The sequence below is a fragment of the Brassica oleracea genome, chromosome C8, assembly GCF_000695525.1.
Source record: "Brassica oleracea var. oleracea cultivar TO1000 chromosome C8, BOL, whole genome shotgun sequence".
In the NCBI taxonomy this organism is placed as follows: Eukaryota; Viridiplantae; Streptophyta; class Magnoliopsida; order Brassicales; family Brassicaceae; genus Brassica; species Brassica oleracea.
In genome coordinates, this window is record NC_027755.1 from 38,130,860 (window position 1) to 38,143,683 (window position 12,824).

General features: G+C 34.0%; 4 protein-coding genes across 4 annotated transcripts in view; all 4 read left to right on the forward strand.

Moving 5' to 3' along the window:
• The first annotated feature begins 2,392 nt into the window (after positions 1-2,392).
• LOC106309695 (LAG1 longevity assurance homolog 3) lies at positions 2,393-4,516 on the forward strand. The gene is made up of 6 exons (XM_013746792.1): positions 2,393-2,645; positions 3,099-3,328; positions 3,404-3,559; positions 3,643-3,828; positions 3,912-4,096; positions 4,188-4,516. The coding sequence occupies exons 1-6, from the start codon at positions 2,508-2,510 to the stop codon at positions 4,217-4,219; spliced, it is 927 nt and encodes a 308-aa protein (XP_013602246.1). The 5' UTR covers positions 2,393-2,507; the 3' UTR covers positions 4,220-4,516.
• A 422-nt stretch (positions 4,517-4,938) lies between these two features.
• On the forward strand, positions 4,939-8,435 carry LOC106309503 (choline/ethanolaminephosphotransferase 1-like). The gene is made up of 19 exons (XM_013746541.1): positions 4,939-5,124; positions 5,318-5,477; positions 5,610-5,619; positions 5,708-5,758; positions 5,867-5,944; positions 6,032-6,107; positions 6,190-6,212; positions 6,291-6,391; positions 6,475-6,569; positions 6,691-6,759; positions 6,854-6,923; positions 7,116-7,179; positions 7,262-7,302; positions 7,396-7,480; positions 7,569-7,631; positions 7,718-7,776; positions 7,869-7,921; positions 8,027-8,099; positions 8,186-8,435. The coding sequence occupies exons 2-19, from the start codon at positions 5,341-5,343 to the stop codon at positions 8,214-8,216; spliced, it is 1,179 nt and encodes a 392-aa protein (XP_013601995.1). The 5' UTR covers positions 4,939-5,124; positions 5,318-5,340; the 3' UTR covers positions 8,217-8,435.
• A 291-nt stretch (positions 8,436-8,726) lies between these two features.
• On the forward strand, positions 8,727-10,489 carry LOC106311116. Its single transcript, XM_013748349.1, has 2 exons — positions 8,727-9,043; positions 9,625-10,489. The coding sequence occupies exons 1-2, from the start codon at positions 8,727-8,729 to the stop codon at positions 10,487-10,489; spliced, it is 1,182 nt and encodes a 393-aa protein (XP_013603803.1).
• A 1,006-nt stretch (positions 10,490-11,495) lies between these two features.
• The window catches only part of LOC106310537, a 3,130-nt gene continuing 1,801 nt past the window's right edge, over positions 11,496-12,824 (forward strand). The window contains exon 1 of the mRNA XM_013747769.1: positions 11,496-11,921. Within this exon, the coding sequence (XP_013603223.1) occupies positions 11,614-11,921 (308 nt within the window). The 5' untranslated portion in view covers positions 11,496-11,613. The remainder of the gene's footprint in view (positions 11,922-12,824) is intronic.

The window sequence follows — 12,824 nt, forward strand, 5'->3', positions numbered from 1 at the left end:
TTTTTGTAATCATTTGTATTTTGTCATAACAAAATTTTTAAACCATGGATCATAAAATTTGAATGTGAGACTCTTAACAGTTTTAGTAATTTATAGCCGTTTGTAAAAATTCAAAATATAACATATACATAAAAATCTAAATTTTTATTATATGGTTATTGTGGTTGTTTAATTTATTTATTAGTTTAAAATTAAACAAATATGATAGAAGATACACTATTTTTTTTATCAAATCTTTATTATTCAAAATCATTAATTATCATATATACTTTAGTCACATTAGGCATAGTCAATTCCGTAAATTTTATTTAAGGAAATAATAAAGTACATTAATGATGAATTTATTGTTAGTTTAATAAAAATTTTATTATATAATTAGATGGACCAACATCTTTCTCTAATGATTTTAAGAATCATCATAGTAATGACATGTGGCTAAAAAAGAAGGTACAAAAAGAAGTTGATGCTTCTGAAATAATATATATGGGATAACGCCTAATTTAATAAAGTATACGGAGATATTTGACTTTTTTATATTAATTAAATAATAAGATGCGGTTGTATAGAATCATATGCTGTATAGAAAGATGGGCGTTATATGAAGAAATAGTAAAGATCGATGAAGCAGAAAGACAGAGAACGTGAAGTCAAATTTTGGCAACTTGGGGTCAACGCTTTCATTTCTCCTTGGAAACATCACCTCTTCTTGTTTCAATGTGACTTTGAATATATCGAAACATCATGGACATATCTAGGAGTAGTATATTACTCCTACTTCAAACCCATAGAAAATTGAGAAGATAAGGCTTCAGTAGTACAGTATAATCACCGACGAACGTGCATGTGTGGACAAAGCTTTAACGAGTGTGAAACACAATAATGAGACGCATCAATTGAGATTCGAATATTCTAATCATTTTTTGATAAAATCTAATACTCCATCAGTTTTTAATTATAAGTAGTTTTGCTTAAAATCACGAATATTTAAAAATTATTATTTAAAAAATATCATTTAACCAATTAATTCAATCAATTATTAAAAATTTAATATTATTTAATTGGTCACACAATATTCAATAAATGAAAAAGATGCATTGAAATATGTAAATTACTTATACTGTGAAACAAACTATTTTTGCTAAAAAAATTTATATTTAGAAACGAAGGGAGTATTCAAATATTCTAATCATCATCCTTATTAGCTTTTCATCGGTGATACCCTGTAAAATAATGATACGATTCACATTCCCTAAAAAATGAATTATTTACTTTCATACCGTGAGACCAATCATACCATGCAATAATTATACAATTATTATATTTGCACTTAACATTAACATAAACTTTTTTTTTTTCCTTCTAAATTTTATTTATTATAAAAGTAGTAACCATACAAGTCCATTACAAAAAGTATTTAACCCACCAAAAAACCCAACACAGCTAAACATTACAAAGGCCAACAACGGCCCATTGAACAATTCGCCAACACGAAAGTGGAAACGCATTGACTACGCAGCCACGTGTTCAAACCACTGTGAAAGAGAAACACGTGGTTGAAATCACCCCTTCATGTTCCCGACATGCAAATCGACAACGCCGACACGGGAAACCACCGGCTCACCGGGACCAAACCTCACGATCACAGCCACCACAACTCCACGGCATCCACCATCATTGCCAGAGCACTAACTCTCGGAGAGCTTCAATCAAACTATTTTGAGATCTCATCCGAGCCACACCCACACAGAACAAACATCACATGTACCAGAATCACCCACCGGCGGAGAACGTCGATAAACCATCATCTACCGAAGAAAAAAGTGCGTCGCCGGAAACAAAAACCGATATGGAAAACTCTCTTATCTCTACTCCTTGTGAAAGATTAAATTTGGGAACAAGGAAAGTAGAGAAAAAATCCTCTCTCTAAAAGAGAGGAGAGTCTTGCATAAAGGTTTATCATACATTAACATAAACTAGTATATCTCACAAACTAGAAATCATTATTTGACGTCGATAATCAACGAATCATTATTTTCCCAAAACTTTCCATTATATATATAAATAAAATTCGTTCCAAAACTTCAACTATAATTTTATTACAAATTATAATCTACAACGTCTTCTATGACAATAGACAGAACAAACTAATGACGTACACCAGTCGTTTTTATTTTATTTTTTTCAAAAAAAGACAGTAACTTGTCCAATTATTTAAGTTTAATAAAATTCAAAGTTAAAATCCAAATAGAAGTCAACTAAACAATAACAAGTTGTCACATTTGCCAGCTTGAAAAGTAGAGAAGACTCTAAGCGATTCAGAAGGTTCGAGGAAGACCAAAAACGATTCCAGCTTTGAAAATATAAAAAAAAGCATACATTCTTCTGATAGAGAATCAACCAAATTGGGAGATTGTAATTGGAGTAGTACACTTCAACAACTCCCACTTGATCCAATAAAAGGAGAAGTCAACCATATGTAAAATTTTCTGATTAGTTAAAATCGGGAGATGGGTTTGTTAGAATCTGTGAAATCGATCGACTGGGAGCTGGAATCACCTCCGGTTTACCGAGACTTTCGTGTTCTTCCTCTCTTCGCTGTGTTCTTCCCTTCGGTTCGGTTCCTCCTCGATAGATTCGTCTTCGAGGTAGGTACTTTTCTTATAGATCAAAAGCTTTGAGCTTTTTGTGATGCACTCTCTTCTAAAGCCTTTACCTTTATATAGATTGATTGTATTGTGTTGCTCAAGTCACTTGAAATGATTGTATTGTTTTCATCATTGCCTTATATTAAGAAGCTTCTCTAAGATGAATTGAGATTGTAGCTGAAAGTATCTCTCTTTTTGATGGTTATGATGTCAAGAATGATTGAAAGCTTAGTGTATGTGAGTGAGAATATGAATGTATTTGTGATATTATGGTGGATTCGTTTTTTTAAATTAAACATTTATGGTAACGAGTACTTGACTTTGTTTAGCTCTACTTCCTCTCTAGTTAAGCATCTATCATGTGTGCCTTTGGTTACTTTCAAGTAGGGTATGGAGAAAGTTCACTTTTTTTTTTTTGTTTTTTAACTTGAACTTGATGTTTGGTGTTTATAGAAATTGGCAAAGCATTTGATATACGGGAAACAGAGACAGAATCTTGGAGATGATGCAACCGAGAGAAATAAAAAAATCAGAAAATTCAAAGAATCAGCATGGAAGTGTGTTTACTATCTATCAGCTGAGATTCTCGCTCTCTCTGTGACTTACAATGAGCCTTGGTTTATGAACACTAAATACTTTTGGGTTGGCCCTGGAGACCAGTCCTGGCCTGATCAACAAACCAAGTAAGTTTGTTTCTTCTTCTCAAGGCCTTTGCTTATATATTCACAGGTTAAAAGTTATATATCTTTCTCATGCAGGTTAAAGTTGAAGCTTCTGTATATGTTCGTGGCTGGATTCTACACATACTCAATCTTTGCTCTGATCTTCTGGGAAACAAGGCGTTCTGATTTTGGAGTTTCAATGGGTCATCATATCGCAACTCTTATTCTTATTGTCCTCTCATACGTATGTAGGTATATGCTTCCCGTCACACACTCCTACTCTTCAATGGCTTCATTTGCTCCACATTGTTTTGATCTTCTTCTTCTTTTTATAGCTTCTCTCGTGTTGGTTCGGTTGTTCTGGCACTTCACGATGCAAGTGATGTGTTTCTTGAAGTCGGGAAAATGTCTAAGTATAGTGGAGCTGAAGGGATTGCAAGCTTTTCATTCATTCTTTTTGTTATGTCTTGGATCATTCTTCGCCTCATTTACTATCCCTTTTGGATCTTATGGAGCACAAGGTTGGTGTATATCTGATATCAGTTTATAGTTCTCTCGAATGTTTTTCTCCTTATATATGTATGTAATACATGTTTTGTTGCAGCTACGAAGTAGTTTTGGAGCTGGATAAGGACAAACACCCTGTGGAAGGACCAATATACTACTACATGTTCAACACTCTTCTCTATTGCCTACTTGTTCTTCATATATATTGGTGGGTTTTGATGTATCGGATGCTTGTGAAACAAATACAAGATAGAGGCAAGCTTAGTGAAGATGTTAGATCCGGTAAGCTTAGTTTATAATAATTAAAAATCTGTTTTTTTTTTTGTCAAATCAAGAAGTGATCTTCAAGGTAGTTTTTTTGTTTGTTTTGTAGATTCTGAAGGTGAAGATGAGCATGAGGATTGATTCATAACAAAGGTATAGGAGGAGCTTATGAAATGTATAAGAGTGGTTCTGATCACTGATGGATGTTAAGAGTGGAGACTGAGTCTTCAATCTCCAACACTGGACCAGCTCATGCACAGAATAGATTTAACCATTTCTCATTTTGGAGATTTATTGAATTGTACATTGAACAGCTTCAGTATCTCCTTTGATTGTATTGTAATAATGTATTGTATTGTATTGTAATTCATTGTATCACTTCACTATCAGTAACATCATTGATAAATCTGTAAAGTATATTCATGTTCTTAGTTCTTACTAATATTTTGGTGGTTGAATTTTAAATTTAAACATGGTTGATATTTCTTCTTTCACGTTTATTTTGCTTCAAAACTACACATCCAAACTCGAATTATTTAATTTTGAAATATTCTTCACATTTTTTTTTTTAATTATTTGTTGATAAAATCTATAATTGACTAAATAAACTAATATTTTTTTGGACATTGTAAAAGTAAGCAACTTTGGCTTTGTCTAAGAATGAAAAATGGAGCTGGCATAATCCTTTTTGAAGAAATATTATTACTCAATATTAAAAGGTAAGAAAAGCAAAAGGAGAAATAAAATAAAAAGAAGAATATGATTCGACAGCAACAAGTCCTTTTGATTGTTTCTTGTTAAGGTACTAACCTGTAAACTCGTTAACACCATAGAAACCAAACCAAGTGGTATAAAAGATATTCGTATATAACAAAAGTATATACATACATTAATTACAACAAAAAGAAATATCTTTCACACGTGTGGGGTAAAGCAAAGCCCTCTGTTTGCTTCAGGTCCTCTCCTCCAGCTTCGCCGTTCTTTTGGGCACGGACACTCGAAAGGCTCTTCCTTTACTTTCGCCGACACAAACCACCGGAACCTTCGTAAGTACTCTTCTCTTGAACAACTTTTGTAGCAAAGGATCCAAATCTCGAAGGTTCCTATCGCAGCTCGAGCAAAGTTCTGTTCTTTTTGTAGAAAGGGTCATACCCATTTTCTTGATTTAGCGTTAAGGAGTCTGATTAGTGATAGTGAGAGCCTAAAGATCCCTGCTTTAACGTCTTTTTGTATTTTCAGAATCAGCAAGGGGTTAGAGAGTAATGGGTTACATAGGAGCACATGGTGCAGCAGCTCTACATAGGTACAAATACAGTGGAGAGGATCACTCTTATCTTGCCAAATACCTTCTCAACCCTTTTTGGACTCGTTTTGTCAAAGTCTTCCCTCTATGGATGCCGTAAGTCTCTCTCTCTCTCTCTTTTGTTTTTTTTAAGCTTTACTTGATGGGAGGCTAAATGAGAAGTCTTGACTTTTGTTTTGTCTTTTCATGTGGTTTTATCTCTGTTACTGCCTTTTGGACCATACACAGACCGAACATGGTATATATAAGTGTTTCCTGTCTCTCTATTTTGGTTTATGTGGTGTCGTTATTACTTATTGGCGTTGTGTGTTTTTATTGGTTTGCAGATAACGCTTATGGGGTTCATGTTTCTAGTCACATCTTCCCTGCTAGGATACGTGAGTCATTAATCTCTTCTCTTGAAGCATTTGCTTGTTGTCTTTATGTCTGCTTTCTGCATATGGATTTGATTACAAAGACACTTTTTATTTTCCTGTCTGTCTCAGATATATTCACCTCAGTTGGATTCTCCTCCTCCACGATGGGTGCACTTCGCACATGGTTTGCTTCTCTTCTTGTATCAGGTCTGCGTCTCTCTCTCTTTCTTCAAATTTTTTGACTTTTGAATGTGTTTTAACTATTTTTTTTCCCTGAACCGTTTGAGTTTATAGACATTTGATGCGGTTGATGGGAAGCAAGCAAGAAGAACGAACTCCTCTAGCCCCCTAGGAGAACTTTTTGATCATGGTGCTTTATCTTTTCCCCTTTTTGATTATCTGTCCTCAGTTTTGTTTCTAGATTTTTCTGACATGTGTTCCAATTTTTGCAGGTTGTGATGCACTTGCTTGTGCGGTATGCATTAACAAATCCTTTCTCTCTTTTTACATTACATTCATGGAATCCATGCTTAAGGTTTGACAATGGAAACAGTTTGAAGCCATGGCGTTTGGAAGCACTGCAATGTGCGGAAGAGATACTTTCTGGTTCTGGGTTATTTCAGCTATTCCTTTCTATGGAGCTACATGGGAACAGTAAGCCCTCTGCTTATAACTCTATGAAAATGTCTCTTAACATTGTTATAGACTTCCTAATACTTTTGTTCACGCTCCTCTAGCTATTTCACCAACACACTTATTCTTCCGGTAATCAATGGACCTACAGAGGGTCTTGCACTTATATACGTCAGCCACTTCTTCACCGCCCTTGTCGGTAAATGCTTCTTTCTTGTCTGCACTCCAATCTTTAAGCATTTCATTTCAGACCAATGTCTTTCTATACTTGGGTTTGGTCTTTACTTCCAATATTGATCTTTTTATTTTTCTGTCTAAAGGTGCTGAATGGTGGGCTCAGGAATTGGGGGAGTCCATACCATTGTTTAGTTGGGTGCCATTTGTTAATGGTAAAAACTATCTCCCCACATTTTTATTCATCCAATTTTCTTTTACCGTTGCTCTCTTTGATTTCTTGATTAAACTTTGAGTTCTCTGTTTTAGACATCCGAACTTCCAGAGCAGTATTATACATGATGATCGCTTTTGCTGTTATACCAACCGTCGCAATCAAGTGAGTCTTCTTAACTTGAACAAGATATGTTTTTTTTTTTCAGACGATTCAGTGTTTCTTTCTCAGAAATGAAAGTACTGATAAAATTAGAAAATACTAGTATTCTTTAGTGTTGAGTTCAGGTCCCTTTTGTAAGTTGAGTTAAGTTTCCTAGTTGATGAGGTGGTTCATATGCGGTTGCATTTTTTGCAGTGTGTCAAATGTCTATAAAGTTGTTCAATCAAGAAAAGGGAGCATGGTGCTAGCATTAGCTATGGTAATCTCCTGAACAATTGATTTATATAATACTTGTTTTTAAAGCTGTAAGCTTATTGTTCTGTTTGAATTATCTGATGCAGCTTTATCCATTCGTGGTTCTTCTTGGAGGTGTTTTGATATGGTAAGTCTTTTGTTTTATGCTCTTCTGAAAATGACTTACTATATATATCTCTCCTTCTCTGTTGAAAATGAGTGGGATCATATTTTGCTACAGGGATTACTTGTCTCCAATCAATCTCATAGAAACATACCCTCACTTGGTTGTACTTGGAACTGGACTTGCCTTTGGATTTCTAGTTGTAAGTCTTCATTTCTAATGCTATTTAACTATCATTCCAAAAAGTTGCAACTCAAAGAAAAGTTTTATGTTTCTTCTTTTGTTCTCAGGGAAGAATGATTCTTGCTCACTTGTGTGATGAGCCGAAAGGACTGAAAACAAACATGTGCATGGTAATATCCCATAACTCTTTGATCTCTTCATCTTACTGGTTTCGCAAAATGTAACCTTGATGATATGTTTTTTATTCAAAATGCAGTCGCTGGTCTATCTTCCCTTTGCACTTGCAAACGCTCTAACCGCAAGATTGAATAATGGGTATGTTTTTTTTTATTACATCTTTACAATTTCCTGCAGAAACTTCATTGTTTTTTTTGTCTTTATAAAACTGAGAAACTTGTGTCTTTCAGGGTTCCTTTAGTCGACGAGTTATGGGTTCTTCTCGGCTACTGTATATTCACAGGTTTGCTCCTAAAACAATTAGCTCAGCTGTTTGTTTTTCTCCCTTCATTAGTCAGTTATCTTGGCCCTCCTAAGTCCTAACTAATTTTGTATTGATGTAAAACAGTGTCGTTATACTTGCACTTTGCGACTTCGGTCATCCATGAGATCACTGCGGCTCTTGGAATCTACTGCTTCAGGTGAAGTCTTTGATCAAAACCTGTCAAACAGGTCATGTTCTTGTTTTGAAAACATTAATGTTTGTATCTCTTTTGGTTATCCACAGGATCACGAAGAAGCTTGAAAAGAAACCCTAAGGGTATTGCTTTTTTTTTTTTTGTGTGTGTGTGTGGACCGTTGGACCAGTACGTTGAATGATCAATATGGACCTCCTCACTGGATCGGTGATGTATTTCTTCTTAAGTCATTCTTGTCTGTTTGATCAGGATAGGTGAATTTATGTAGAAGACTTTGTATAATGTCTTTTTGCTTTGAATTTATATGCATGGGAAAAAAATACGAAAATTATTAGTATTTTTTGCTTTACTGTTACCATATAAAATAAGATTATTTATCATTAAATTGAATTTCGTTTACAACCACATTTGACCTTTTTGTGGTACGAATGAATTAACCAAAAGCATAGTGTATGTTCTCGCATTTTTAATACAATACTAATAGCAATTACGCGTTGACTTCCTAACATTACGGTAATAAGACTAACTTATAAAGACTATAACAAAAGTCAACATACTTCATCATAAAATTATGCATCGATCAAGCATGTTCCCTCACAAACCATAAACCAAAACACGCGACACGACAACATGTATGTAACACGAGCTTTATCGGAGTACCGGAAAAACCCGTCGGAGCTCAAGAAGCCACCACCTGAAGGACCAAACTCCGGCGTGCTTGTGATTCAAGACGAAGAATCGTTGACCACTTGTTGCTTTGGTTTGTGCAACGAAACTCTCTTCAGAGGATTACCGTTTCCACAAAACGCAGCGTTGACCGTTATACACAACTACGGTTCGCATAGAGACAACGTTCGTCGTGATCCGGCTGTGTTCATACCTGTTCTTGGTCTTCCTCTATCTTCTAATCGTTACTACACTTATGAACGGTGCGGGTATTATTCGAGGTATGACTATTTACCTATGAATTTCTTATCCGACATGAAATATTAAAGATGGAGTGGTTTACAATTTTCTAGATTTTCATCTACTTACACTAATAATAAGTGATTATCTAAGAAGTGTGTATGATATGTTTTTATAAATAAACATTATATGATTTATTAAAAATGTATCAAAATTTTCATATAATCAGTAATAATATATGATTACTTCGACTATAGAGCACCTCATTTTTGTATTTTCCTAAAATATTCTAAGTCACTTTTATTTTTTTCCTCTAAAATAAAAATTTCTATATTTAGGGAGAAAATATCTTTCTTTTTTTTTTTACTTTATAGATTTCATCTATTATAGATTACTATATTTTTTAAAAATGTATAGAAAAATACATTGGAAATAGTCTTATGTTTAGATCAGGTTTGAATTGATCCCATTATAATCCCTACAATAATGATTAATTTCTTGAACTTTATAAGTTCTTTTATGTCATATAAGCATGCATGACAAACAATTCAAATGCCCACATCTACATATTAATGTTTCGAAAACTCATCTCATTTGGAGAAGCTTAAATTTTGGATTGCAGGGAATCATCTACTAGCACTGAAAAAGAGGTGGAGAGAGTAACATGCTGCTTCTGCATCAAATTCAATCATGTTCATATGTATAAGAAGCCCCAACCAGATCCTTATGAAATTCACCGGCAAGTTGTGATCAGAACTACATCAGCGCCTTCCTGTTCTTACTATCATGCAAAGCCCGCTGATCCTAATGCTATACTTCCTGCATTCCTCATGAGGAGCTGGACAATAGAAAACTCGACTTCAACCCTGCGAGACTTTGGTCTCATAGATGATGCCAAAGGTCTAAATGTGGAGCTACGTTCTACGCTTCCTGGTCTTGATATGAGCGTTGTTGTTGGGAAATGGTATGTCCCTTTCTTGTTTGTGAAGGAAGGAGACATAATAGATCAAGTGAAGATATCAATGTATTACAACATGACCCTTCAGCAAAGATGGGAAGAGGTTTTCTTCTATGAGAATGTTCGCAATGAAGATTGTATTCAGGTTGTCGTTGATGTGAATCTTGAAGCTGAAGTGATTAAAGTAGAGGGACAAAAGATTAATATAGGAACAACATATTTGGATGCTAAAGGGATTGTTTGGTTCCAAGTTTTTGATCATGAAGGAAAAAACAAGAAGATAGGTTTAAGGTCTATGATTGTTGAGAGGATGGAAAGCGAAGAGGAGAACTTTGGATGGAAGAAGATAGATGGAAACCTATTGACGGTTAAGAAGTTGGATCGATTTGAATGTGGTTCATCACATTGGAAGAGTTATAAATGTTATGTATTGGTAGAGAGCTTTGAGCTGAATAGAATGGATGGGAGTTTGGTGTTGACATATGAGTTTAGACATGCTGATAAATTAATGAGGACTATCCAATACTGAATTGAGCTTCTTCATTTTCAGCGTATGCTTTATCTTGGCCTGCATTGAATTGATGTGAACTCTGTTAAATTGAAACGAATAAATGATTATCTTACTATCCGTTATTTAACTTATTGCTAATTGGTCATTCTTCTTCCTAGATGCTCCAACTTTTTCTAAAATTTCTTATTTTCTTAAACTCATAAAACTAAATAAAATCTTCCTCGAAATTAGATAGTAACGCATGGGAAGGACATCTCTAATCTCACTCTATTTTTCACTATAAAATAGAGTTTAGAAATAAAAAAAATCTCCAATTCAATTTTTTTCTACTCTATAATAAAATGAAATATAGATTTACTCTATTTGTAGAATAATTTATTTATTTTTGTTTATCATTATATTTTCCACTCTAAAATATAAAATCATTGGAATAGAATTTAACTATATTATAAAGTTATTTTATTTTAGAATGAAAAGTATTAGAGTGAACATGGTCTAAGGGGGACATGATCACGCGTAAGGAAGCTTGAAAAGAACCCTAAAGGCAATATTTTGTTTTGTTTTGCGTGTACCGTTGGATCAGTACGACGAAGGATCAGTATGGACGTCTTCTTCTTAGTCATTCTTGTCTTTGTTTGATCAGTATAGGTGAGTTTATGTAGAGAACTTTGTATAATGTTTTTGCTTTGGATTTATGCATGGGAAAAATACGAAAAATTATTCTAGAAACATTTTTCACTGTTATCATATAAATATGTATTAAGATATGATTATATGAAGAATATTGACATTTGACTTTTTGTAATAAAATAAATTAACTAAAAGCATAGTTTCACATTTTAATAGTACCAACATCAACTACACGCTTGTCCCTAACATACCGGACGATAACCTACAAAGAATGTGCATCGGTCAAACATGTTTTTACATTATTCATTAAATAAACAGGCTACAATGTATGTAACTTGAAGCTCTCAACATATTTGTAAAACCTCTGTATAAATAAACCATAAAGTCAAAACCTTTGAAAAGTCTTTATACGAAAGCTTGTACAACTAGCTTACCTCTCAATCCATGGTGCAATTATATAAAAGCGAGATCTCAACTCCTGGATTTGACACCTGGTAGATTCTGAATTGAAGATGTATGTTACAAGACGTCTTTCTGAGTACCAGAGGAATCCGTTGGAGTTGGAACAGCGGCCACCAGAAGGTCCAAACTCTGGAGTACTTGTGATTCAAGACGAAGAGTCAAGACCCCTCTCTTGCTTTGGGTTGTGCTATGGTCAAGATCTAAAAGGCTTGCCGTTCCCACAGAACGCAAAGCTGACGGTGAGCTATAGTGACGGAGATGACTCATATCATGACCCGGTCTTGTTCATCCCGGTTCTCGATCAGCCCTTATCTTCAAACTGTTATTATGTCATTATAAGACGTGGGAAGCATTCAGGGTAACATAATCTTACAACTTTCTTGCCTTTTACATGTTATTTTCAAGGACAAATCCATGATCGACATGAGATTACTGAAAAAAACAATCTTACTCTATCGCAAATCTGCATGGAAGTTTGGCATTCTTTGAGCTGTTTTCTTTCTTTTTGTTCCACAAGTGTCTAAGATACGATTCATTTTTCCGCTTAAACGGATTTTTTTGTGCCGGAGCCTAGAAATCACAAACAACAGGGATGATTGGTAGTTTCTGTAGAAGTTGTGGACATCATTTTTAATTTCTAGCGCTATCTTTTAAAACAATCATGCTTTTATTTCAGAAGCTGTAGACAGACTTTTAATTTCCACAGCCATTTTTAAAAGCAATCATGCTTTTATTTTTAAAATTGAATCCAAAACTAAAACATTAAAATAGAAAATATGTTAGTTTTAGAAAACACTTTCTCTAGAGTTTTATTTAGTGCTCTGAAAAATTTTCTACATCAAAATAAATTAAAGCCAAAGCTAAAAATTTAAAGTCTAAATCTTAGAGCAAAAAATAGAAAGTTACAGCTTCAACCAATCAAACCCAACGTTTGTTTATACTATGAATGTTTCTGAAAAGATCAAGATAAACTTTTTATGCTTTTATTAAATTTTATTAATATTATCACACAGAAAATTGTAAATTTTAATTAAATAATTATTGATTTAGTGTTATTAAAAAATTGATAATAACAAAATATTATATTCTTGATAAATATTTAATATGTTTTCTTGTGAAAGTATGAAATTTTTTATCCATATAAAAAGGTGGGAATAGTGATGATTAGGCCTGGGCATTCGGGGTCCCAATCGGGTTTCGGTTTTGTCCAATCGGGTCTCGGTTTTTCGGGTTTATCAAAATCAGCCCCATTCGGATTATA

Coding starts and splice junctions, on each gene's coding strand:
- LOC106309695 (XM_013746792.1), top strand. CDS start 2,508: ATGGGTTTGTTAGAATCTGTGAAATCGATCGACTGGGAGCTGGAATCA. Junction 3,329..3,403: donor TGGCCTGATCAACAAACCAA/GTAAGTTTGTTT, acceptor TTTCTCATGCAG/GTTAAAGTTGAAGCTTCTGT. Junction 3,829..3,911: donor TGGATCTTATGGAGCACAAG/GTTGGTGTATAT, acceptor GTTTTGTTGCAG/CTACGAAGTAGTTTTGGAGC.
- LOC106309503 (XM_013746541.1), top strand. CDS start 5,341: ATGGGTTACATAGGAGCACATGGTGCAGCAGCTCTACATAGGTACAAA. Junction 5,759..5,866: donor CATCTTCCCTGCTAGGATAC/GTGAGTCATTAA, acceptor TGTCTGTCTCAG/ATATATTCACCTCAGTTGGA. Junction 5,945..6,031: donor TGCTTCTCTTCTTGTATCAG/GTCTGCGTCTCT, acceptor TTGAGTTTATAG/ACATTTGATGCGGTTGATGG.
- LOC106311116 (XM_013748349.1), top strand. CDS start 8,727: ATGTATGTAACACGAGCTTTATCGGAGTACCGGAAAAACCCGTCGGAG. Junction 9,044..9,624: donor CGGTGCGGGTATTATTCGAG/GTATGACTATTT, acceptor TTTGGATTGCAG/GGAATCATCTACTAGCACTG.